This window comes from Podarcis tiliguerta, assembly GCF_965153285.1.
Source record: "Podarcis tiliguerta genome assembly, chromosome: 2".
NCBI classification, from domain to species: domain Eukaryota; kingdom Metazoa; phylum Chordata; class Lepidosauria; order Squamata; family Lacertidae; genus Podarcis; species Podarcis tiliguerta.
In genome coordinates, this window is record NC_139535.1 from 99,435,660 (window position 1) to 99,461,602 (window position 25,943).

Consider the following 25,943-nt stretch of genomic DNA (forward strand, 5'->3'; position numbering starts at 1 on the left):
TTAATGCTCTTTTTATGCACTTCTGAAGCCTGGTCCTCATTATATTTCCTCAAAAGTGTGTTTCGCTTTGTCCAGTGGGACTTAACTCTCAGCTAAATCTGCATACAATCACAATCTTAAATTGTTTTCATTTTCTCCTAGCAAAATGTTAACTTTTCTCATCTTGGGTTAAAATGAAGATGTTTTGGGCATTTGAAATTCCCTTGTGCTTTTCCTTTCTGGCAATTCTCCTTTCCATGACTCAACTGCTGAACTATCATTTTCAAAAGATGGTTAGCCTGATGCAATCAAACTATTTTAGCAGCAACAGTTTGAGCAGTGACTTGTGATGCTCCATGGAGTCTTCCCCTGGCAAGCATAACTCCCCCTACAAGAGAACCACTTGCCCCTGGCATGTGTGCCAATGCCGTGGTTGGTGCTGATTCCCTTTTGTATAGGAGCCACACTTGTGAATGCAGATTCTTAGGCCTTGGCCTCAAATGTTCTGGAATATGACAGGTTACCTGGGCTTGAACTTTGATGTTGCTCTTAGCGCATATTCACATGTGTTGTCTATTTTTATGCTAACACTTACCTGCTGGGAGAGCCAGTGTGGTGTAGTGGTTAAGAGCGGTGGACTCGTAATATGGTGAAGTGGGTTCGCGTCTCCGCTCCTCTGCATTCAGCTGCTGGGTGACCTTGGGCTAGTCACACTTCTTTGAAGTTTCTCAGCCCCACTCACCTCACAGAGCGTTTGTTGTGGGGGAGGAAGGGAAAGGAGAATGTTAACTGCTTTGAGACGCCTTCGGGTAGTGATAAAGCCGGATATCAAAACTCCTCCTCCTCCTCCTCGTCTTCTTCTCATAACCAGGGCTCACCCCCCAGCTGGAACTCACCAGAACTCAGCACCTCTCAGGTTGATGCCATTGACATTATAAGTTCAGGGTGAGTTCCGGCACCTCTTTTTCTAGAAAAATAGCACTGCTCATAACTGCCATTGTGTTTGTGTGGCCCCTATCCCCAGTTGTATTCTGGAATAATAATAATAATAATAATTTATTATTTGTACCCCGCCCATCTGGCTGGGTTTCCCCAGCCACTCTGGGCGGCTTCCACAAATACCAAAAATACACTAATATGTCATACATTAAAAACATCCCTGGAAGTGTTAATTGGAAGAGGAGAAGGATAACTGGTGGTTTATAGCTGCTATTTCCTCATAATAGGACTCCAGGTGTCTGTAGCTTTGTGCAATATGTTCTTCTCTGTAACTCTTTGCCATTGTTCCCCAATCACTAGCTTTCCTTTTCCTTCTGTGGTCAAGTGGGGCGGGGCACACACGTTGAGCATTTTAATGGTGACTTGTGTTCCCTTCAGTCTAGACAGGCGTAGGGGTGTGTTTGTGTATGTGTGTGAAAGAGATACTGAGATTGTCTAGCTGCTCCAACCCTAACATGCTAACTTGACAATTTTTCTAAGTCTTGTACAGTATTAGAAACCCAGATAGATAAGAGAAGCACCAATTGGATCCTTAAACCAAGGTTACAGTTGCCAAAAAGGAATGCCTAGTTGCCATTTTTTGGGTCCGATGTCTCAAAAGTGGTATTTTTCAATATGACTTTTTGGTTCCTGAAATCATTCTGTCTGTGCCGATAAAATATAACAAGGCCGCTCTTACGACTGAATAACTGTTGATATATAATTTTTGTACTGTGTCTTTTGGGCCTATGGATCACAATAAAGTTCTCTGTGTGTGATAAAATATAACAGATAGAATTCTACAGGACATGTTCCCAACCAAAGAAGAATGGTAACTTAAGCTGACAGAATAGGCACAACTTGCAGCCTTAACATATAGAATAAGGGAACAAGAAGAACATACATTTAAAGAAGATTGGGAAACATTCATTGAATATATGGGAAATAATTGTGAACAGCTGAAAACATTGGCAGCATTAAGATAAATTCAACAGTGTAAACAAGTTTTGATGGATGCAGTAATGGAATACTGAATGGTATAGTTTTTGTAAAATATGCAGGGATTTATGATATGTAAAATGAACCATGGAAAAATAAGGGAAGTCATTGATATCTTAAAATGAGTATTTTAAATTGTAAAACAGGAGCATGTTGCTACTGTGTGAAAACAGTCAAGATCCAGGGATCCCTAGGCATGCACCTCCAGATGGTGGAGTTGTCAGGTGACATTCTGGTGCCCAGGAATCTTCACTTGATCACAAGTGGCCGATAGCCAGGTGTACCTGGTGCCTGGCAAATTTCAAATGCTGGTCTTGTGCTGTATAGACTCCTGGTATAAATGGCTTGTAGCGGTACAGTTCTTTAGATGTAATGTAGTGGCTAGATCTGTTGTGCCAGCATAAGGAGAGGAATGCGTGACCATATGCCAGTCATCCTCTTTCTAGCAGAGGATAGAACTGTGGCCAGAAAAGGGACTGAAGGTATCAGAAAGGTCAGATTCAAACTTGCCTCTTCCACCCTAGGTGAACTTTTGCTTTCATGTCAGGCTGAAACCTCTTAACTTCCCACTGTTCTGTGCAAGGTGAAATCTATTGGCTGCTAAATTAATCTGCGGGTTTCTGGTGTTAATGCTTTTTGTACATCAACACATCAAACATTTGAGATGGCAAAGATTTGAGAACAAATGGTATGTTTGATCTATTTCAGGTGAATCTGCAGCTGGGTATTCCTTGGTATTAAATTAAAATTTGTGTAATGTGCTTTCACAAATATTTATTCATCCCAGGAAAATGCTGGCTTCCTTGATGCAAAACCTAACCTAACCTTACATAAGAGGTAGATGTGATGTTTACTATATAGAACTTTTAAATAGTAATAATACTATTAATTACAATTAAGATTAATAAAGGATTACACCACTATTACCATTACTACTGCTACTGGTCTCTCCTGTGGCCCCTTGTGCACCCTCAAAAATCTGCAGCAGAGGTTTGATGGAACCTCTATAGCAGATTTTGTGGGAGCAGGAAAAATAGAGGAAGGATAAGACCCATCGTGCAAGCAGATCATCACCCGTGCAGCTTTGGATACAACCCTTAGTTATAATGCATGGATCCCTTTAAAGCAAGATAAATGAAACTGAATATATTAGGTAGTAGAAGCTTTCAAGATACTTGACGCTCTTTGACAATGTGCCATTTTAATTGGCGAAATAATGTACTAATGCTGTAAGCAGACTCCCTGTTTGGCTTCGGGGCAATTCATATAACCTTTTTTGAGTTCACACGACCTAGGATAGCTCAGCTGGTAGAGCATGGGACTCTTAATTTCAGGGTTGTGGGTTTGAGTCCCACGTCGGGCAAATGATGTCTGCCTTGCAGGGGGTTGGACTAGATGACCCTCGTGGTCCCTTCCAACTCCACAATTCTATGAGTTTCTAGACTTTCCTTCCAGTATCCTTTATTATTACTTATTATTTATTAAATTTCTATACAGCCCATCATCAGAGGATCTCAGGGTTGTTTACAACATAAGAAACACAAAAATACACACCATTGTAACCAATGAAAACAGAACCCCCCTACAGTTTAAAAAGCTATAGATTATTTAATTAGCTAAAGGCCTGAGAGAAGATGAATGTCGTTTTACAGGTTACTGGTTGGATACTGCATGGGGTGTATGGATAACTGTGGAGTCACACAGTGTGGTCAGGTGTTCTTGTTGCTGTGAGAGCATTTGTTATCCCTATCCATATCCCTACCAGTGTTTGCCTTGTGCTTGTGTTTTTCATCCCTGCTGTTTTCTCTGTAGAATACAATATTTCGACCTCCCTCGGGGTGGCTTTACATATGCTTTTGACAAGGACGGATGCCTTCTGAAGAGTGACACAATCCACTGGAGATCCATGGAAACAAAACATGAATTGCTGATACATGAATTTCATCTTGTTGAATAGGGTTTTTTTTGTTTTGTTTTTTGGTAGAGCAAGAATTTAAGAGTGGCTTTGGAATTCTTCTAGCTTCTTTCAAAGATACAGGTCTATTATATTTTAGAGTTCACTGGATATTGAAAGGCTGGCTGAAAACTGTCAACCAAGCGGGACACTAAATTCAAATCCTCACTCAGCTATAACGCTTTTAATTGTTCAGGCTTGCACTAACTAGTCAGTTTCAGCAATGCCTACCTCACAAGCTTATTGTGAACAGAAAATGGTATAACTACAGTGGTACCTCTGGTTACGTACTTAATTCATTCCGGAGGTCTGTTCTTAACCTGAAACTGTTCTTAACCTGAAGCACCACTTTAGCTAATGGGGCCTCCCGCTGCTGCCACGCCACTGCCGCACAATTTCTGTTCTCATCCTGAAGCAAAGTTCTTAACCCGAAGTACTATTTCTGGGTTAGCAGAGTATGTAACCTGAAGCGTATGTAAGCTGAAGTGTATGTAACCCGAGGTACCACTGTACATGTACGTAGCCCTTGGTTTTTTGGAGGAGTGGTGGGATGTAAATGAGATAATATAGACAGACGGATGTGCATATTCACATCAGTAAAGCTGATTTCATCAGTAAGGTTATATCTGCGCTGCCAAATTGACCATGCACCCTAGTTAATTGGTCTCTCTCCGTTGACTTAATCTCAAATCCTGCACTCAATTGATCATAAGAGGGTCATAGGAGAGCCATCGTTTTCATTAGCTATCTCACTTCGTAACGGAAGTGGCATTTTGAATTATGCATTTGAAAAGTGAGTTTAAGAAACAAAGCCGTTAATTCATTGATTTGACATTTATATAGGTTCCAATACTGATTCGGAAGGCAGGGAAAAGTAGTACAGTAGTGATCAGTAGTGATTTCAGCCTGCTTTAAAAGCCCCCCCCCCCCGCCGTCACCATTCACAACACTTTCCCACATGAAACATTGAGATAATCAAAGGTGTTTGAGACTGTGCATTTGCATTTTTTCTTTTGACTTCCTTAGGAAACAGTCTTTCAGTGCTGGCATCTTACCTTAGTTGTCTCATGTGTTCTTCCACTCGCTTTATACAGATGTGTTTGGAGCACCGTTCCTAAGTGTTGACTGAGAAAGAGGTTTATAAAAGAGTGTATTTCAGCAACCTGGAATGCGTGTGATTGTGTTGCAGTTTTCTGATTAAAGATGGTTGTCCCTATTTCTAGCAAAGTCTAAATCAGGCTTCCTCAGCCTCGGCCCTCTAGATGTTTTTGGCCTACAACTCCCATGATCCCTAGCTAGCAGGACCAGTGGTCAGGGATGATGGGAATTGTAGTATCAAAACATCCGGAGGGCTGAGGTTGAGGAAGCCTGGTCTAAATCCTTTCCACATCAGAATTCACAAAACAATGCCCAGACTCTTCGTTTTCCTCCTCTCAAATAAGGACACCCTTCCTCATAGACCAGAGCTGGCTTACCTGTCGCCCTCCATATGTTGAAGGACTCTAACTCCCAACAACCTCATCTGGTATAATCAGCTGTCAGGTTTGATAGGAGTTTGAAGACAGCAACCAATCTGGCTGGCAAAAGGTCCGCTGCATAGATTCTCACTTTATCTTTCAGGAAGTCATTATCATCAAAAGCATTTTTTTAAAAAAGAAAAATATGGAGAGAAATGAGAGGAGAGAGATTCATAAGCAATGACCCAGGAGCTGTTTTTGCTCTGACCTCCATCCACATTGTGCAGGGTGTTCCTTGTAGTACATTCCCCCCCCCCCCCCGGTACAATAAGTCACCATATATTTCAGTTTTAAGGTGACCTTGAATGTTAAAATGACATTAGGCCAGTTCTTAAATAGAAAAGTATTCTTTGCATTTCCAGGAAGGTGCTAACTTTGTATGGAATCTTAAGTTGCAATCCTGTGCAGTTAAAGCTGAGAGAAGGGATGTGTATCTTTCTTTCTGCGTGCCTGACTTGAGTCCTGATTCGAAAGCTCATAGAAATGACTCATGTAGAATGCAACATGTGGCCCTAGAAACTGTAATTTTGCTGCATTTTTTAAATTGGGAGTGATTGCACAACCAAAATCTGATGCAGCACACCTCCGATCGAATCCGATTGAAAAGGAAGTATAAGACCAGAGCAAAGAGTCTATCAGCATAATCTCAGAAGAAAACTTTTCCTATGTAGATGTTTCCTTTGGTCTCCCAAGAACCTTATTTAATTGTTTGTTGTGATCCACTAGCCATTTATTTTATGTCACAATTCAGGTTTAGAATTAATGTAGATATAACAGTCGTTGCAATAGGGCTCCATAGGCCAAGGCTGATCTTAAGCCTTTAGCTAGAGCAATAAACTTATGAACTGAATACGTACAGTTGTTTTACAATCCACCATCATGTTCTGACAGGTGTCTATGGGAAGCCTGTAAGCAGGACTGGAGTGCAACAGCACACTCTCCCCTCCTGTGGTTTCAGATAACTGATATTTAGAAGCTTACTACCCCTGACAGAAGGGACGCGGCTGGCGCTGTGGGTTAAACCACAGAGCGTAGGACTTGCTGATCAGAAGGTTGGCGGTTCGAATCCACGTGACAGGGTGAGCTCCTGTTGCTTGGTCCCTGCTCTTTCCAACCTAGCAGTTCGGAAGCACGTCAAAGTGCAAGTAGATAAATAGGGACTGCTCCGGCGGGAAGGTAAACAGTGTTTCTGTGCACTGCTCTGGTTCACCAGAAGTGGCTTAGTCATGCTGGCCACATGACCCGGAAACTGTACGCTGGCTCCCTCGGCCAATAAAGTGAGATGAGTGCCGCAACCCCAGAGTCGGCCACGACTGGACCTAATGGTTAGGGGTCCCTTTACCTTTACCCCTGACAGTGTGATAGAGAATGTAGCCATCAGGACTAGGAGCCATTGATGGCCTTTTGATGATGGTTTTCTACATGCTAAGCAACTAATACCCAGGGTTAACATTTGGCCATGTTGCCTTTCTATCATCATAACAGCAATGTTTTTCAGTAGTTAGATATGCACCGATAGTATGTTAACATGTTATTCAATTACTCTTAAGGATAGAGCCCACCCTAACTTAAGGTTTTGCGGAACGCATCCTGATGTCTGTATTTTGCAAATGTAATTGTATCAATTACACATCATTGCCCAAGAGCATTGGAGAATTGCAAGTAATTGATTTATGTCTATCCTGCCTTTCTACCAAGGTACACAAGATGCCTTCCAACTTGCACAGAGCAATGTATAAAGTCCTGCTAAAACAATAAAGCACGGCTAAAGTAACTAAGTAGTGTATACTTTTATAGATATAGCAAAATTGTATCCGAAATAAAAATTCTCCAAAAAACCCCTATCAAATAAATGCTTCTTTTTCATCCTCTGTTGAAGAATGTGGGATACTGTTGCCTGCATGAAAAGTGGTAACTGTAAAATCTAAGGCAAAATTACTATGGGGAATTACTCTGTCTTGTATCTTAATGGGCGAAGAGTTAAATGTTTTGGAGTCCTTTGATTGTTTGTTTTGACCACAGCTTGTGTTAAAAAAACAATGAGCAAAATTGGATATACTGTCATTTTACAATATGTGGACATCATGTGTTAGAAGCAATTGCCTGTGCTGAAAGAACGCTGTGTTTCTTGAAGACTTGAGAATTAATTTTTCCATGATTTGAATGTCTATCAACACTACTCACAAGGCAGCGTATTTCAATTCACTTCAGTAGATTGGCAGTAAACTTGTTAACAAATCTGCAATTGCTTGAATGTTTTTTTCTTCTTTTCCTAGTTTGCTGCTTTGTGGTTCACAAGAGGTGCCATGAATTCGTTACCTTTTCTTGTCCCGGGGCAGACAAGGGGCCGGACACGGATGTAAGTACATTGTACTTTGCTCTCTGATCTGTGTTGATTCATTGCTCTGTTGATGCGTTTTGTTGATGCATGGATGGTAGATATTGGCAGCTTAGAGGTCAGTTAATATGTTCTTTAATAGGTTGTGCTTATTAAGTTTATTCTGTCACATTCTGTCTTCTCCATGATAACAGGTAATTGCAACGATGAAGCCAATGAGAGACAAGTAAGAGAAAAGCAGAGTTTTGAAGCAAAAAATAAAAATAAAAGGGAAGGAGAGACTATATGAAAGACAACATATATTATAAAGTCACTTTTATTAATATTGAGAGCAAGTTATAGTCAGCTTTTAGCCATGTCAGACTTCCAACTACTGCACTATTGCATATTTCCAATAATGTGTAACACTATATTCTTCATTCATTCTGAGCCACTATTTTTATTATTATTATTTAGCCAGTCACTGACTTCAGGTAGACACTGTAGCATTCATTGATTTCACAATTTTGTTTTTCAGTGGGGAATAGAAGGTTGATTAACCTCTGTACATCTGACTCTGGAGCTTACACAACAATTTCGATAGCCTGTCTGTTAGAGTAAATGTCTTTGACCTCAGGCTTTTGGGCTTTTCAATCCAGATTTCAGTTCTGCATGCACTCCATCCTAAATCTGTTCCATACTGTTTTCTACAAAAAATTCAAACAATACACAATTATTATTATTATTATTATTATTATTATTATTAAAATTACACAAGTATTATACACACTTCTGTACATACTTTCTCAAAAACTTGCATTTTGTATGCATTTCCCCCGATCTGCATTCTTATGCCTTCCTATGCATTGCCCTATTTTTGTACATTTTTTGTTTGTGTGTAACATACATTTTTGGACACATTTTTGAACAAAACCCTCATTGCAAAATTTAGGAACGTGTGCAATCTGCTTGTGAACTGTGTTCTATTTTGTGTCTATGTCTGTATCTTATCTATCTTATCTTTTTGTCTAAGTCTTGGAACTTAGGTCAGTTTACTTTAAAAACTGGACTGAATTTTTCATCCCTAGCTTGTAGCATGGGTTGACACCTCCTTAGGGCCAGAATCAACTTTGCCTGATTCATGCTGCAGAATGGAGGGTTGCCTATGTAAATATCCCCCCCCCCCACCTAACAGGAGCCTCTGGAGAACAACCAATTAGCATGTCAGAGAGGGGAGCTATATATTCTTTTCCCGTTTGTATGGTGCATTTTTGTGCAATAGCATTCATATATACAATCTTACCTGTCCAATTGCTGGTAGAAGTGCCGGTGTCTCAAAAAATAATAATTCATGGCTTGATTCCTTTGCACATATAAACTGGCAGTGTGTTTCCTTACTGTGGAACCTTTGTGGTAGGGACCATTTTGTTTTGCCTGTCTGGATTGGATTGCATGGTTAGAGTGTCTTTGATAATCACATGCTCCTAAAGAACTGAGGTTCCTCTGTGTGTTTTGTAATTACTTTTTGTTTTTATTTTATGTAAACAAAGTGCAGACATATATTTGATTTCAAAATGAAGACAGGCTAAGGAAGGGACAACAATTTGCTGCTCATAATGATATCCATTGAAGATTATCTAATGCTGCGATCTTCTTTTTAAAATCCCCTAGTAGTGTTAAGTTTCATTACTTTCTGACTTTTATTTTATTTTATTTTCTGCTTTCATTCTAAGGTGTCCTGAGAATTTACTGGAAAGGCTTGCTGAAAATAATCTCTAATAATTGAATAGATGTGTGGCTTCTAAAGTTGTTTTCAAACTGCATCTCCTCACTCGGCAATACGCTTTTGAAACATTAGAGTTTCAAAAGCAGTTTAAAATAATGTGAGGACTGCTATATCGACACTCATATCTCAAGAGGCCCTCTGAATCATGGCTAAAGAGATTTTGGTATTCTGATATATTTTTCTGGGATGGCTTTATAAAGCTCCCTTGTGTGAATGAGTTCAAATGGTAACAAATAGACCTAAAATTAAGCACATTATTCTATATTTTCTGTTCAAAAGTGCCTTTTGGCAAGTAGTTTCATTATAGGACACTTTGTAGAAGTTACAAAGATAATCTTAGATACATTTGTTGAAATTAAAATGCCATGGAAAAGGAGGGTGGATGGATGTATATGACATATATAATTTTAGCTCAGCTGCAGTTAGTAGAATGACTCCAATTTCCTCAGCAATTCATTACTGTAGTCTTCAAGTTGTGAATTGGATCAACTGATTACCTCCCATTGTAAGGGATGCTGTGTTCTATATAATTCTGGCCTAAGAAATGGTATTTATAACTGAAAGACACATTTAAAACTGATCATTTCAATCCCCTTCAACAGACTTCTGATGAACAAAGACTAGAAAGAACCATTTGCCCTTTGGAAATTAGAGAGACTAGCTATTTCTCAAAAAATTGGAAATGACTCTTCATTTCAGAGTCATTTCAGAGGAGTATAGCTATGTATAACTAGAACTCTTCATACTCTTGGAGATAATGTTGGCTTGCCAGGTTTTCTCTCCAGTTATTGAACACCCTTACCTTTTGTTACCAGTTTTTCAGCTGAAAACTAGCAGGGACAGTTCTTTCATGCCAGTAGCTAAATGGTTGGCATGTGAAAAGCAACGTTGGAATGGATGCAACACCAGTACATTCATTCCAACATTTTTCCATCCTAAGGAAGTGTATATTTTATATGCATGGCATATCAAATATACATCACATATACATATGTTTACAGTTTTCACTGCTCTTGTTTTGGTTCTCAGAATTTAAGGAATGCATGGGAACTGTGTGCTACTGGCTTGTCATGCCTATTTACATGTAACAACAATAATTTTAACCTCAAGTAAACTACACTAAGTGTGCTTTATTAGATTTAGCTTCCTTGATCAAGTACTTCACTTCAAACACTTTTGAAATTTTGTAAAATTAGCACTGTATATTTTTTAAAAAGTTTCATTCTTTAAATATAATATAAAACCAGATCTCCATATAGGGCAGCAAAAATGTTTCTCGAAATTCCCTCCCAGAAAACTTAGGTTACAAGTGGTGTGGCAAGTCATTAGCTTCCCTCACGGCTGCAGCAGATTCAGTGATGTCACACATCTTGAGGTAGCTTCTATCACAGTTGCAAGAGATTCACTTATGTCACAAATCTTGTTTCTTAGAGGGTTGTGATGGCATGATGAAGATGACTACAACCACCAGGAAAGCTTTCACAAGTGACTTGCCTCCACATAGTTCCATTTCAAGTGCATATTTGCATATTCATATTTTCCATCAAGAATTGGCCCCGATGGGAATTCTGTCATGGACCAGTTCATGTCTCATAAGCATTGTTTTGAAATCATAGCCACATCTTTCCCCTTTGGCATTTTAAATTAGTAGTTCTGTATGCAAACTCTTTCTAGTTTTAAAGTTGGGGGTTTGCAAAGGGCCTCTAAAATTTGCCCCAGTTCCTTTTTAAGTAGCATTTAAAGAATTAGTTGTTGTTGTTTCATAAAGTTATAAAAGGCATCGTGCAGTTGATTAACTTTATAGCTGTTTAAAGAGGTGGGGGGAATCCTGAATGTACCTTCATGTGAGCCACACTACAATCAGCTGTAGTCCTAGATTGTAGAGAATTTTTTATTTCCTGTGCCAAAACATATTGTCAGGTCTGTAGGGGGGTTGCTTGCAAGTAAACAGCCAGGACTCCGACCTGTCTTTTCCAGGTTTTATTTAGTGCAACTATGTACAGTTCAGAGTTCCAAGGTTCATGACTGTCAGTCACTCACAGATTCCGTGAGTGGGTTCTTCCTGCCCCCCCCCAGCATAAGAACTTCGACAACCCCAGTCTCCTCCTCCTTTCCTTATGTTTGACTCCCTGGCAAAAACTAGGCGACGGAAGCTGCACGTCTGTTTCCCTATCAGCCTGCCTGGGAGCAGTGCTTGGGCTCGCAGTATCCTCTGTGAGCCTTTGCCTCCCTTCGCCCCTCCTTTCCCCTTCTGTTTCGCCAGAGTCTTCGCTCTCACCAGTCCCCGATGTGGTTTTACTGCTCAGCAAAGTCAGAGGCTCCCTATACGCTTCTGCCTTCCTCCCCCCTTTCGATGGCAGTACCCTGACACATATCAACAGATCATCTTGTATACTAATGTCATATGAGTATTTGTGCATATATTTAGCACTGTATACATAAGGACTACAGGACGCGGGTGGCGCTGTGGGTTAAACCACAGAGCCTAGGACTTGCCGATCAGAAAGTCGGCGGTTCGAATCCCTGCGACGGGGTGAGCTCCCATTGCTCGGTCCCTGCTCCTGCCAACCTAGCAGTTCGAAAGCACGTCAAAGTGCAAGTAGATAAATAGGTACCACTCCGGCGGGAAGGTAAACGGCGTTTCCGTGCGCTGCTCTGGTTCGCCAGAAGCAGCTTAGTCATGCTGGCCACATGACCCGGAAGCTGTACACCGGCTCCCTCGGCCAATAAAGCGAGATGAGCGCCGCAACCCCAGAGTCAGCCACGACTGGACCTAATAGTCAGGGGTCCCTTTACCTTTACCTTTACATAAGGACTATGACTAGATACAATTTATATGGAATTCCTAGAATATCAGTTTTTGGCTTTCTTGAATCCTGCTGAAGATCAAATGGAAATTTTGTAACTGTGGAATGAGTCCAGGGGTTGCATACCCCTTTCCCTGTCCTTCTCAGGCACAGCCATGAGGAAGAGACTGGAAGCTTCCACTTTTGATTTCAGTTAACCACAATTTAGTATTGCATATGCAATTAGTGTTAAAGTTTGTTGAAACAAGCCTCTTTCTTAACCCGTGGTTTGAAGTTGGCTTTTTCCAAAGAAAGCATTGTTAAGATAAGTCAGAGTTTACTTGGTTCATCAAATAGAGCAAATGTGATTAATCAAATGCTGTTTCACACTCTTTTTCAGGGGTGTGTGTGTGTACAAATTAACCCTAGACTTGCTTAGGCTTTTTTCTGTCATGATAAACAATGCATTGCTTCCAAAAGCAGCCCTTCAAGGTACTTGTACAAACGCAAGTTATATGATTTATACCGCCAAATATTTTAATGTCCCTTTATTTCTCTACCGTACAATAAGAATAAATGAAGGGGAAAGAGCTGGGAACGACTGCTTTTACTTCAGCAAAATTTGTGACTTTGTGGAAAATGCACTTATTTATGTATGCTAATTTATGCATGAATTTGTTTCTGGGTACCATCAACATTAAAGAGAATAGAATGTCTGTGCCTATTTCGCTGCACTAGCCTCAGCACTAGCTCATACTTTCTAATGGATCCCTTTGGAGAGTATATATTTTAAGGAACATGGGCTCAAATGTGAAATTCAAAATTACTGTTAGCTACCAGTAACACTTGGGGTTAAATATATATATGCATATATATTGATTGCAACATTGATATAACATGGTTTTAGGACTCTGAGGACACATGGCAACTTTGTGGAAAGATGCATTTGTTTAAAAACTGAATGTTTAATGTAATTAAACAGACATTTGGTGCTTACGTTGTGGTGGTGGGGGGATTGTTGAATGTTTGTTGCTCCTTGTATAAATAAGTGAAAACAATGAAATACTTTGAAGTGGGAAAGGAGTAGCCTAAACTGTGTGGGAGGGTCTACTTGTTATTTCAGTACTGTCTATCGATTTCTGGATTCTATACACTCCGAACCAATAAAATATATATCTACACACACACACAGAGAGAGAGAAGTTTCCAGAAAAGGAGAGGAATGAGGGACATTTTGTAAGATGCTCGTCCTTCATTTTTTTCTGTGAGAGAATGCACATACTGGTTTCTGGTGAATGGAAACTCACTTAAAATAACGCTGGACAAGTGAGATCTGCCCATTAAGAAAGCTATCTCCAATAAGTCATTTTTAGTGGGAAGTTTTCCAAACTCTGTTGAAATTCAGCTGTAACAGTAAGCCTGTGGGAATTGAACTGTAAAAGGTTACAAGGATCAACAGGCAATAAGAATTCATACACATCTTGCATTTACCTGGGCATTTTTACAAAAGAAATATTAGTTTCATCCTAGGCACCAGAAAAATATGCCATATTAAAGTCAGAAACCTTTGCTAAACTGTCCTTAATATTAATGGAATAGTCTAGTATCCATGCAGTAATCTTGCCTACCAGTCTTCAGAAACATGCTGAAATCCTATGGCATTGGGGTCTCCTTTTGGAAAGGAACAAATCTAAAAGTCCTTTAGCGCATAACTAGTTCCACAATTCTGTGGGTCTTGTCTCTTAATTCCATGGGAATGATAAATCCATGCAAGAATATGCACCATTATTTGTTTCCAGTATTGCCTCTTATCTTTGTCACAGGAAGTTGCCAGTTCAGCTTTTTGTTCTGAGCCCTTACAGAGAACCGTTTGGCAAAACAACAAATCAATACTATACCATACATTTGCATTTTGACCTGTATGAACATTATTGCCTGTTATTGTATCCAAAAATCTAAATCGGGGTGGTCAGCATGGTGCCCCTCCTGTTTCTACTGGACTGCAGCTCTCATCATCTTCAACCAGATTGGCCCATGGTTCAGGATAATGGGAGCTGTAATTCAACATGTGACGGGCGTTGTGATAGTTACCCCTATCTAAATGTGACCTGCTTTCATTGAGTGCAGATATTTTCAGTGCAGCACAGAAGCAAGAACATCTATCAAGTTACACACATGGTTGTCTTAGTAAAGGTATTGAGAGGAAGGACTTAGCAAAGGCATGCTTAAGCTTCACTGAAATGAAGAATGCTTAATTGTATGCTAGAAATACAGCCCAGTGTCAGGAGGGATATTTGTTCATAGTACACTGCTGTGAAAAAGAAAACTCATCCTGACATTGGAACACAGTCTAGCATACAATTAAGTATTCTTAAATCCCACTAATTTCTGAAATATTTCAGTACACCTAATTATGAGGTGGATTGGCCCTATAATCAGTTGGAGGTAAGGGCAATGTACAATGTGGAGCCCTTAATAGTGTAACTGAGTAAGTGTAATCCTCCTAGAGGAAATATAGCTAGTTTTTTTTTATTATTATTAGCAGTGCGAAATACTTTTAAGAACTCTTCAGGAGAGTTCTGGCCACTTCACTATAACTGCTAACATTATTTGTCATTTATAGTTTTCAATGTGTAAAAAAAACTACAGTGTTGGGAATACATCTTGATTTGCAGGGTGATATAGTGGTTAGGGTACTGGTTTAAAGGTGGGGCGATTGGGGCTCACATCTCGTCAGCCTTTAAGCTTACTGTAGATCAGAGTTTCCCAAACTTGGGTCTCCAACTGCTTTTGGACTACAGTTCCCATCATCCCTGAACACTGCTAGCTAGGGATGATGGGAGTTGTAGTACAAAAACAGCTGGAGACCCAGGTTTGGGAAACACTGTTACAGATGATGTTTAGCTAAGTCCTTTGGTCTGTCACAGGATTGTTGAGGGGATGAAAGTGGCAGAGAAGGGAAAGCATGATAATCTCATGAGGTCCTTGGTGGAAGGGCAGAGGGCTTCCTCAAAGCTGAGGAAATGTGAAGAGAGTTTTAACAGCACTTCTGCTACTTCAGTTGGGTGTCTAAATATTTGTGTAAGTAGTAGAACAAGAATGTGTTAAGGCATAAAACACAGCTGCATTAAAAACCAGCAATAAGAAATTTAAAACTGCAGAAATCAAGTATAAAATGTATACCTCTCCCTTCATCTGCAGATGCCTATACTGTATTGAATCAAAGTCCTTCCATGTTTTCAGTGTCCAGCCAATTTGGAACTTTATAGTGTTTGAGTTATAGCTTATTTTCATTGTTGAAAATATAAGAAGGCTATTGAGTTTCTTCCCAGCAGAACTTGGAGAGGACAAGTTTTCCCCCCTATGACTTGATATTGTGTAACCATTTTATACTTTCCCACAAAGAGTTCAATATACATTGGGCATTTGTGGAAATACAATATCAGTTTTTCGATAAATATTCAATAAATAAATAAATTTCCCCCTTTTATCATTTTTCTGCTATGTAGTACAGCCCCCGTGTCTGCAGTCTGTGGGTTTATGTGAAATTATATTGCTTCCCCAAACCACTGAGAACCGGGCTAAGCTTATGTAAACAAACTTGAAATAAACATATATCATAGAAGAGGGAAAGAGACACATAAAATTCCTTTCACATGAATCCTGTTCTTATACTGATGCCGTTAAACGTGTCAGATTTTAATGTAGTGGGCGTCTTGTGACACATGAACAAATCTTCCAGATTAAAACAAGCCCACTAAATCAAGATTTGGCGGTGATGGTATGTTGAAGTGAATGAAATATGTTCTAAATATTTTTGCAGGGGTCCAAATTTTAAAACTGTATTCTGCGTACCGACTCAATTTTGGCTCATTGATTCCTGTACCAACTGAAATGGGCTACGAAAAAAGGGGAGAAAGAAAAAGCTTTAAATATTGGAGGTTTCCATAAACCTATTTATAAAATAAAAGTTATGCCTTCTTCCTGTTGCGTGCCACGATTGCATGGCTCAAATATGTATAATTTAATTTCAACCCTCTCTTTATTTTCCCAGGAAGCAATAGTAATTTAGGATAATCCCAGATTTAAATGTGATTGAAATGTATGATCTGTTAAATTGGAGTGTAGGCGTTTTCTATTGGTCTTTAAAATTCATTATTTGTATTTGCACTTCTGAATGTATTTTCTACGCACCTCTTGCCCCCTGCCCCAAACACTCCATGCCCTATAGATTTATTTGTACACAAAAAATATTGGAATAAAATTGTGGTTCAGTTAGTGATAACTGGCAGTCATGTGAACAATGGTTGTGATGAAGATAGGAAACATCTTTTCGGCAAGAAACATATTCTCATGATTTAAGGGAAAGGTAAAGGGACCCCTGACCATTAGGTCCAGTCGTGGCCGACTCTGGGGTTGCGGTGCTCATCTCGCTTCCAGGTCATGTGGCCAGCATGACTAAGCCGCTTCTGGTGAACCAGAGCAGCGCACAGAAACGCCTTTTACCTTCCCGCCGGAGTGGTTCCTATTTATCTACTTGCACTTCGACGTGCTATCGAACTGCTAGGTTGGCAGGAGCAGGGACTGAGCAACGGGAGCTCACCCTGTTGCGGGGATTCGAACCGCCGACCTTCTGATCGGCAAGTCCTAGGCTCTGTGGTTTAACCCACAGCACCACCCGCATCCCATAAACTCATGATTTAGCCATAGGATAATTGAACCTATGGAAGGGTAATGGGATGAAGCTGGCTTGGCCTGATGCTTCCCCATCCCCAGTCTTTATTCTCAGTGTAAGGGCTCTGTATCCCTATTGTTGTACATGTGTTCACAAACCCAAATGTTCCTGAATGTGCATTCAAGTCTTGCATGCCTACCACCCTTTCTCACTTTACACTGACTTCACGGATGATGAATGTAGCACCGATGAACACATGCAGGTTGGAGGTCAATGCAGGCACAACAGTCCTGCTCTCTTTGACATGCTCATTGTGCATTTGACTGGATCATGAGAAGAGGACATCAGCTGTATCTGTCAGCTGGCCCGTGGGCCACCTATTTCTAAACAAGGTTATGCATAGAACTGAATTCAGTTTGGTAGTGCCCAGTATTTTTAGAAAATGACAAATACAATGGTACCTCAGGTTAAGTACTTAATTTGTTCTCGTGCTCCGTTCTTAACCTGAAACTGTTCTTAACCTGAAGCACCACTTTAGCTAATGGGGGCCTCCTGCTGCTGCTGCGCTGCTAGAGCACGATTTCTGTTCTCATCCTGAAGCAAAGTTCTTAACCCGAGGTACTAGTTTCTGGGTTAGCGGAGTCTGTAAGCTGAAGCGTATGTAATCTGAAGCGTATGTAACCCGAGGTACCACTGTATGTCAGAGAGAGGGCTGAGTGGACCTCTTGGGGTGAGGGAGTTCCATAGATTGGGCACAGCCACTAAGAAGGTCAGCAACACAGATTTCTCATGGGTTTCTGTCTAATCCTTGTCACCCTCCCTAGCCTGTGCCCTTCACTTTCCTGGCTTCACCCCGTCCTCAAACACTTTTGCCTGCCTGAATCGAGTTTTTCAACTGTGATTATGCTTCTTAGAATCATAGAGTTATAGAGTTGGAAGGGACCCCCCCCCAACCTCCTGCAATTGTCTGCCTGGATGGGGAGCTATGTAGGTATATGTAGAAACATGGCATGCACACAGCTGAAATGAAGTCTTCTACTGTACAAAGCTGAGAGTTGCAGCTTCCCTTCTGCCTTCATTTGCCTCTGGCCACCATCACCACTAGCATGCAGTTCCTGGAAGGCTGCCTATTATGGCGTATACTTTTGGGGTTGAAAAAAGGCTCCTCAGGTCCTGCTCCAGAGATTATGGAAACCCTTCATGATGCAGTAGCAGCAAGGGAATGAAATCAGTGCATCCTCCAAAATCCGACAGCAGTAATAAGAGTTCAGGCTTCAATGCAAGAATTAAATCTTCCACAAGGATCTCTTGAATTTCTCATGCTTTACATCTTCTAAAGTCAATAATTGTATTACACATTTCTGAAGGGAGTGAGTCAGAGGAAATATTTGTCATTCATTTACTTATTTAGATATTCAGATTAGAGAATAATCTTTGTACTAAACTAGGAATTATAAAAGCAGAATAACATGCTGATCCATGCTAAGCTTTATGTGTGGGTACAGTGAGCAATTTAAATTCCCCCCCTCCATTAATCCTTATTGAAGCATTAATTTGAATTAGTTATGTTTAATTTATTTCTACTTTGCTATAAATACCCTAAAACTAAACAATCTCACCCACCATCTTTAATATAGGCTTGCCCAAAGACCCTAATGAACCCGTTCATATGTCATGAATTTTAATACACCGCAGAGAGCTTTGCTACTGTGTTTGTTCAGGACACCTATCTAAAATGTCTGGCATGCCATGTTTAGGGAGTAAGCCCTCTCCAAATGCAAATGACTAAGAGGGAATTAACTATGGAGTTAGGGCAGCCTTTCCCCTCTCTGCTCCCTGGCTCTGTTCTGCTGGATGACACAATGCTGTCAGCACACTGAAGCTGTCCCGCCAGCAGATTTACCAAGATACACAGAAGCACGGTGTGCATAATTTAAGAAACTTTAATCTAGGTAGCAGATCGCCCTTGTAAGGTATTCAGGAGGGAGAAACAGATGGAAGTGAGTACTCTTCGAGAAAATGGGTTTTGTTGAGATAGAAAACTAGGTTAACTCTTGAAGATTATCTCATATAGAAAGAGGAGGCAGAGGAGTGAGTAGTGAGTTGGCAATGAGCGCAAGGCAGGTGCACAGTAATGCTTTAGCACTGGGGAGATAGTGAATGCTGGCAAGCGGAAAATAGGGAAAGGGTAAGTTCCTCTATGATCTGTCTGAAAATACACCAAAGACAGAGGGAGCAAAGGCCCTTAGGGTTGAATAATTTAAAAACAAGGCAGGAAGAGCCAGCATTCCTGGGCCAAGGCAAGGCGCTACTCTGTAAGGATATCTGGATGAAGGAATGCAGGGAATTAAGACTGAAGTTGCAAGAGTCAGCGTGCCCCAGCAAGACTGTTATGCTCATGGGGTATATCAGGGATCTTGAATGAAGGTGGTTGTGCTTCAATGCTAATGGGAAAGTCACACAAGAACTCAGGGCTCCAAGTATCCAGTTGGTGTGATATAAGCCCCCTTCATGCATTAAATGCATGGAGGAATCATGCAACTAACTGCAATGTTGAACTAGACGTTTCTGAAAGAGAAAATGCAAAACTCCAAGGAGAAAGATCTATCATTCTAACATACAGGCTATCCTAAATTCTGTCCAGCATGATTTTCAAAAGGATGTGCTTTGTTTATGCTTATGAGTGCAGACTGTTCCTTAGAGAGCCAGTGTGGTGTAGTGGTTAAGAGTGGTGGACTTGTAATCTGGTGAACCGGGTTCGATTCCCCGCTCCTCCACATGCAGCTGCTGGGTGACCTTGGGCTAGTCACACTTCTCTGAAGTCTCTCAGCCCCACTCACCTCACAGAGTGTTTGCTGTGGGGGAGGAAGGGAAAAGGAGATTGTTAGCCGCTTTGAGACTCCTTAGGGTAGTGATAAAGCGGGATATCAAATCCAAACTCTTCTTAGAATTCTGATATAGCTTCAAGGTCATTTCTCACTGAAATATAGCTCATTATAATAAGCTAAACATCGTGATCGGATATTCAGTTACTTCTTTGCCTTAGAAATTCAGAGTACGGCAACGGAAACCCGGGGTTATTAATCTCAGTGAACTAGGGAAAATCGTGTCCTGTACAGTATTTGGATTGGAATTCTTGTAACAAAGATGTGTTTTCTAAGAAAATAGAGGGAACAAAGGCATCAGCAGCTATGCAAAAATAGATTTTGGCTGAACGTGAACATCACCTTTCAAGAAAGATCCCTAAAAGTGCCAGAACTATAATTAACTCCAGATGTGACTATACAATTGTATGGGACCTTCAGTTGCTCTGAGATGCTACAGATGCTGCAGCTGTATTCAGTGAGTTTAAATCTGTTTGTGTGGGAAGGGAAATGCCCCTTTTGGTAAATTAAGGATGGTATTTTTAAAATGTAAGCTCTTTTTTGGCAGGGGGTGCTGGCGGTCTTCTGTCTGGTGTGAAGTTAAAGTTAACAGACTTTTTACACAAAAACAGAAATAAAATATCATCTATACTAGTAACTGAGTGTATACTCAGTTACTAGTATAGTTGAAAAGTTGGTTTTAATTAATTTTAAGCCCCTAGTAACTGTCTTGCTGGTTCAGATTGATGTTTACCTAATCCAGGAGTCACCAATCTTTTTGGGTTAGTGGGCACATTTTGAAATTTATTTGTGGTTACTGTTTTTTTTAAAATAGTTACTGTGCTTTTCCGTGTATAACATGCACCCATGAATAAGTCAACCCCTATTGAGCCAATCGCTCTACAGCCTGCCCACCACTGCAAATAACACACATCGCCGCAGCCACCAATCGTCTGCACACTCGGCACAAAAGGCTCGCCACAAGAACGCTCGCCCCAAGAACACTCGACGCAACCACACCAGATTGCACGTATGCCTCGTCACTGCTGTAATTGACTGCCCAATTGCTGCAGCCAGTCGTCAGCTGTCCTTGCCTCAGCAACCAATCACACACCCAATCGCCGCTGTCCATCTCCTACTGGATACTGCCACCAATCGCCTGTCTCTCTCTCCCACCCCCCACCCCGCTGTCCGTGTATAAGACGACCCACAATTTTTGCCTATTATTTCTAAGGGAAAAAATAGCAGCTTATACACAGAAAAATATGGTGTCTCTCGCTTTATAGCCCTAAGAGAAATGTAGAAAAAGTGTTGTGAGAATCAACTGCTAAATGGCTGCAGAACACTCAATGGCTGCTTTGGAGCTGTGGCTTAACACTTCTCAAAAAACAAAAAAAGAGACAGGACCACAAAATGGTGCTAGCGTTCCATTTGAGAGGGGGGAAAAGGATCTACTTCCCTACCACTCACTCACAGAGAGAGAAGTTATTTGCAGCTCTTCTCTGTTTAGAATGGACGGGAAAATAGTTGCCCACTCCTGGCAACCCGTGAAATGTGGCCATGTTTAAGGGGGGGTGTTCAGCTTCAGAGATGCCAAGCCAGGGCAGGTGGGAGTAGATAATGGTAGCATGTTCTGTAGATGCTTGTAGAGCATGCAGAAAAATATATTTGCAGCCAATGTTTTGCTCTCCATCTTGAAGTATGGGCTAATAGTTTGTAATTTCTGCTCTATAAGCTACCTGTTGACCTTCAGACTGTCTTACTATGTATACTTTAAAAAAAAATAACAACCAGCAGTATAACTTAAATGGAATACCTCTTCAACACTGTTGTCTTAATAAATGTTGAACCCTTACAATAATTTAAGAAAAATGTGCATTTAATTACATTTAAAATTATCATTGCACATCAAAATTAAGGTGAAAAAGAGCCCTTGAATGTTCAAGATAGGAAAGCATGCACACTCCTTTCTGCTAACCGTACAGTGTTTTATCTCTCCTGAATCTCTGCCTATGTCATGCTGTTGTTGCCAAGGAAACTGATCTGTGACAAGCTTTATTATGCAGTATAACAGACTTCCTGAGATGGAGAAATCTTTCAGATCTTAATACTGCTAGCAGAGCTTCCTATAGAGACCCCACACCCTCCAGATAAGCCCTCTAAAACTTTTGCCTAATGGTTCTTGTTAGGGCAATCTAGCACCCTTGTCGACATATAAGGTTGTAATAGTCCATTGATGCATTTAGTATCTACAGCATTAATAAGTATGACTTACATTCTCCTACTACCGACTGAGTAGTATGGAATTGGAGAAAAAAAACAGTTTGATATAGTTTGAATATTCCACACACTTTTTTCTTCTTCCAATTTTCCTGGAAATGGGGGGGAAATGGAAAAACCCCTGGGTTTCCCCCCAATTTTTCCAGTTTTTTCCCAGGTCTTCCCATCTCTAGTCCCTGTTGAAATTCATTTTGTTAGCTTGGGCCCAATTGTCCAATCTGTTAAAGTTACTCTGAATACCGATTCTGTGTCATCTGCTAATTTAATGAGCATCCCCTCAATTCCTTCATTCAAGTCATTTATAAAGACGTTGAACAACAACGGACCCAGGACAGAACCCTGCAACACCTCACTTGTCACTTTTCCCCAGGATGACAAGGAACCATTAATGACTACTCTTTTGGTACTCAAATCCACCTAACAGTTACCTCTTTCAACCCACATTGTACCAGCTTCGTCGTGAGAATATCATGGGGGACTTTGTCAAAAGCCTTAATGAAATCAAGATAAACTATGTCCACAGCATTCCCCTGATCCACCAAACTTGTAACTCCATTAAAAAAAGAAAAAAATTAGATTTCTCTGGCTTGATGAATTCTTCTATGTGAACTTTTAGCCCACTTTATTTTCAGCTATTGTGTGCCTTTTTCTCTTAGGAGGGTGCTGAATTGTCCTGACATTCTAAGATCCTGTATTTATCCAGTCGTCTGCATTTTTTGTTGTTTTCTCTTCTTGAGAAAGTGATTCTTAGAACTCAGTTTGTGATTCCTTGTCATTTGGATTCATTCATATTTATACTGTGTTCATTCCATATTATCCTTTGATGCCCTTGTATTCTTCTGCGTGTTCTCTACACTGCAATACATTCGCTTCCCTGTACAGATACCATTCTACAATAACGAATTGGCTAAAAACACAATGTGGATTGTCTCTTTTAATGTGTGGATACTAAATAACTGAACATAATCAATATTTGACTCTGTTGCCATCCTGACTTTTTAAAACAATACCAAGGAAAGAAAGAAAAGCAAGAATTAGCCATATTGTAACAGATACAGTGGAACCTTGGTTTTTGAACATAATCCATTCCAGAAGTCCATTCAACTTCCAAAACGTTCGAAAACCAAGGATCAAAGGGCTATCAGCAAGTTCAATGGTGGAAATGGAGAAACATGCCTTGGAAGCCGTTTGACTTCCGAGGTGCGTTCAAAAATGGAAGCATTCATTTCCAGGTTTTCTGCGTTAAGTTTACAAAACGTTTGGCAGCTGAGACATTTGGAAACCAAGGTTTGTGTGTATAGGAGGGAAATATCAATGTCAACGAAAATTAATTTATTTTTTAAACTTACTTTGTATCTGACCTTCTACCCAAAGGGGCCAGGGTGGCAAAAACTTCTGTGATTAAAAATAAAGCAATTAGAAATTAATAAATGAAAATGAAAACATTTTAAAACTGTTAAAAACATCCAAAAACAATTAAAGACAACAGAATATTCAAAACAAGTTAGGGAAAAAATAAGATTAAAGCTGCCAATAATAAGCAGGTATACAACTTCAGCTCAAGATGTTAGAGGGGAAAAGGGCTTGTTGGCACACTATTTATTGTTGCCTGGACTTTGCTCCTTGTAAAACCACTTCAACCTTCTTGTTCAAAGAAGGAGTTGGCATCATAAATCATGTACCAGGAAAAGTTTGTTGATCTGTTTATACACTCTTCTGTCTGGGTCATGAATATATTGAGAAAGAAATGGAGATAAAAGGAACAATTTGATTAGTTATGCTCCTCAACTTTATGTGAGAGGTCCTTTAGAAAGGATAAGGAAACTTTTATCATATCACTACATATCAAGCATCTACAATAAACTGAACTCTTACAGTTTCCTTGACTGTTGAGCAAGAAAGGGGAAGCAGCTGTAAAAACAGTTCTAGGTCACTTAGGGATTTCCTTAAGAATGAAGCTTGAACCACTGCCAACAATAATCTCTAAGATTAAAGACGAGTCAAGATAGCATCTATTTGCTTGAATTTTTTTTTTCATATTAAAAACCACTTCCTGTACTTGGCCAAACTAATTTTGGTTGGAAATTGCCTTTTGTGTTTTTATACTGTAAGCTGCTCTGTGATCCTCAGTTGAAGGGCGGTGTAGAAATTTGATAAATAAATAGTAAAACTTACGCTGTTTATTCAAATAGTGAAGTGACCTTGAAATAGAAGAATGAAACCCGGTGGATGATGAGAATGGAAGAACTATATGCACACAAGGCTTTGCCTTCCTTTGCTTTCTGATTCCCTGGAGCAGCAGCTGTTGGTGTCCAGATTTAACTTTTCACCAGTTGATAGAATATGAAAATGGAAGGGAGAAAAGATACCAGTATTTATGATACTCATTTATGATACTCATTTCCCGTGAAACACAAGGAAGGCTCCAATCCTCCTTTTCTTGCATGTATACTCCGTTTTCTTTCTTCATCATCACCATCATTTATATTTGTATGCCGCCTTTCCACAGTTAAAACAATGCCACATGATAAAATTCACTTTAGGGATGGTGCTGGTTTGAAAATAATTATTACAGTGGCAATCTTTTGGAACATTGAGGGTAGGAGATGACATTACCCTACAAGAACCTTTTCATCTGATGATATTAAGGCATATTTCATAAGTGATTTTGTGACCTGAAACAAAAGCTGTTGACTTTCTAAAACGTGTTGCTCACTAGTTTTCACCTTCACGGACATTCTTTACAGTAAAATGTCTTGTATTCTTACTAAGATCTGTGCCTAGTTACACTGGAATGCTTTTGATAGACTGATGGTTTAAATATTTTTCAGGTCGTGACACCACTCATAGTATAATGCTGTCTACAAATTAAGGTTGCTAAGAATGAGAATCTGTCTAGTTGCATTCTATTAGCTCCTGCCTGAAACATTTGGGGAAATATAGCACACGCAAACCTGATTTTTTAACGGTATATGATTACTGAAGTGAACTTTAGGTTACCACTTTCCATGTTGCATTCAGAGTGTTCATTTTTTTAAAAAATATTTAATTCATTCATATACCACATTTTATCTAAAAATAAGGTCAAAGCAGTTGATAAAACAAGAGATGGAAGATAGTGGCAGACCTGCACGAATTATGCAAATTGTGACTGTGTGCAAAATTCTTAATCCAGGAGAAACCCCTCCATGTTGCAAGGTAAAGCCACTTGCTAAGGCAGCATCAGGGAGGTCCCTGAATGTTTACCCATATCTCCAGTACAGTACTTCCTTGTCAGACACGGTGCCCCCATGCCAATAATTCTCAGTAGCCTGCTTCACATATAACACAAAACCATTGTTTGTTTGATTATCTAAACCCTTCCCCGCTTATCTATGGTTTGTTTACTGCCAACAAAGCAAGATCTGAAGCCGTGGTTTGTTGACTTACACATTTTGATTTGTTTTTAACTATGACTTGGTGTTATGTGTGAACTAGCCACCCTTCCTTAGCAATGATTTGTTTGGCCACCCTACCCCAGATGCTTATCAAACTGCAAAGGCATCGTGCAAGGTGGAAAACAAAACCAAGCTTTGAAAAAAAGAAGCCATGGTTGGTAGGTTTGTCTGTGAGACAACTTGTGTTTTGTTAAACATAAAAAGGTAAAGGGACCCCTGACCATTAGGTCATTGCTTTATTGGCCGAGGTAGCTTCCGGGTCATGTGCCCAGCATGACTAAGCTGCTTCTGGCGAACCAGAGCAGCACACAGAAATGCCGTTTACCTTCTCACCGCAGCGGTACCTATTTATCTACTTGCACTTTGAGGTG

The 25,943-nt window shown here is 40.1% G+C and overlaps 1 protein-coding gene and 1 long non-coding RNA gene across 7 annotated transcripts in view; both read left to right on the forward strand.

Annotated features, from left to right (window-relative positions):
• Positions 1 to 25,943, forward strand: part of PRKCA (protein kinase C alpha) — a 195,376-nt gene that overhangs the window by 75,184 nt on the left and 94,249 nt on the right. For all 6 annotated transcript variants that reach the window (XR_014508007.1, XR_014508008.1, XR_014508009.1 and 3 more), the window contains exon 3: positions 7,704 to 7,786. Coding sequence is in view for 2 of the 6 variants with exons in the window: in XM_083427514.1 (XP_083283640.1) it covers positions 7,704 to 7,786 (83 nt within the window). In the remaining 4 variants the exon portion in view is untranslated. The remainder of the gene's footprint in view (positions 1 to 7,703; positions 7,787 to 25,943) is intronic.
• Positions 18,371 to 23,162, forward strand: LOC310671851. Its single transcript, XR_014508259.1, has 2 exons — positions 18,371 to 19,699; positions 19,940 to 23,162. It is a non-coding gene; the product is annotated as an uncharacterized lncRNA (long non-coding RNA).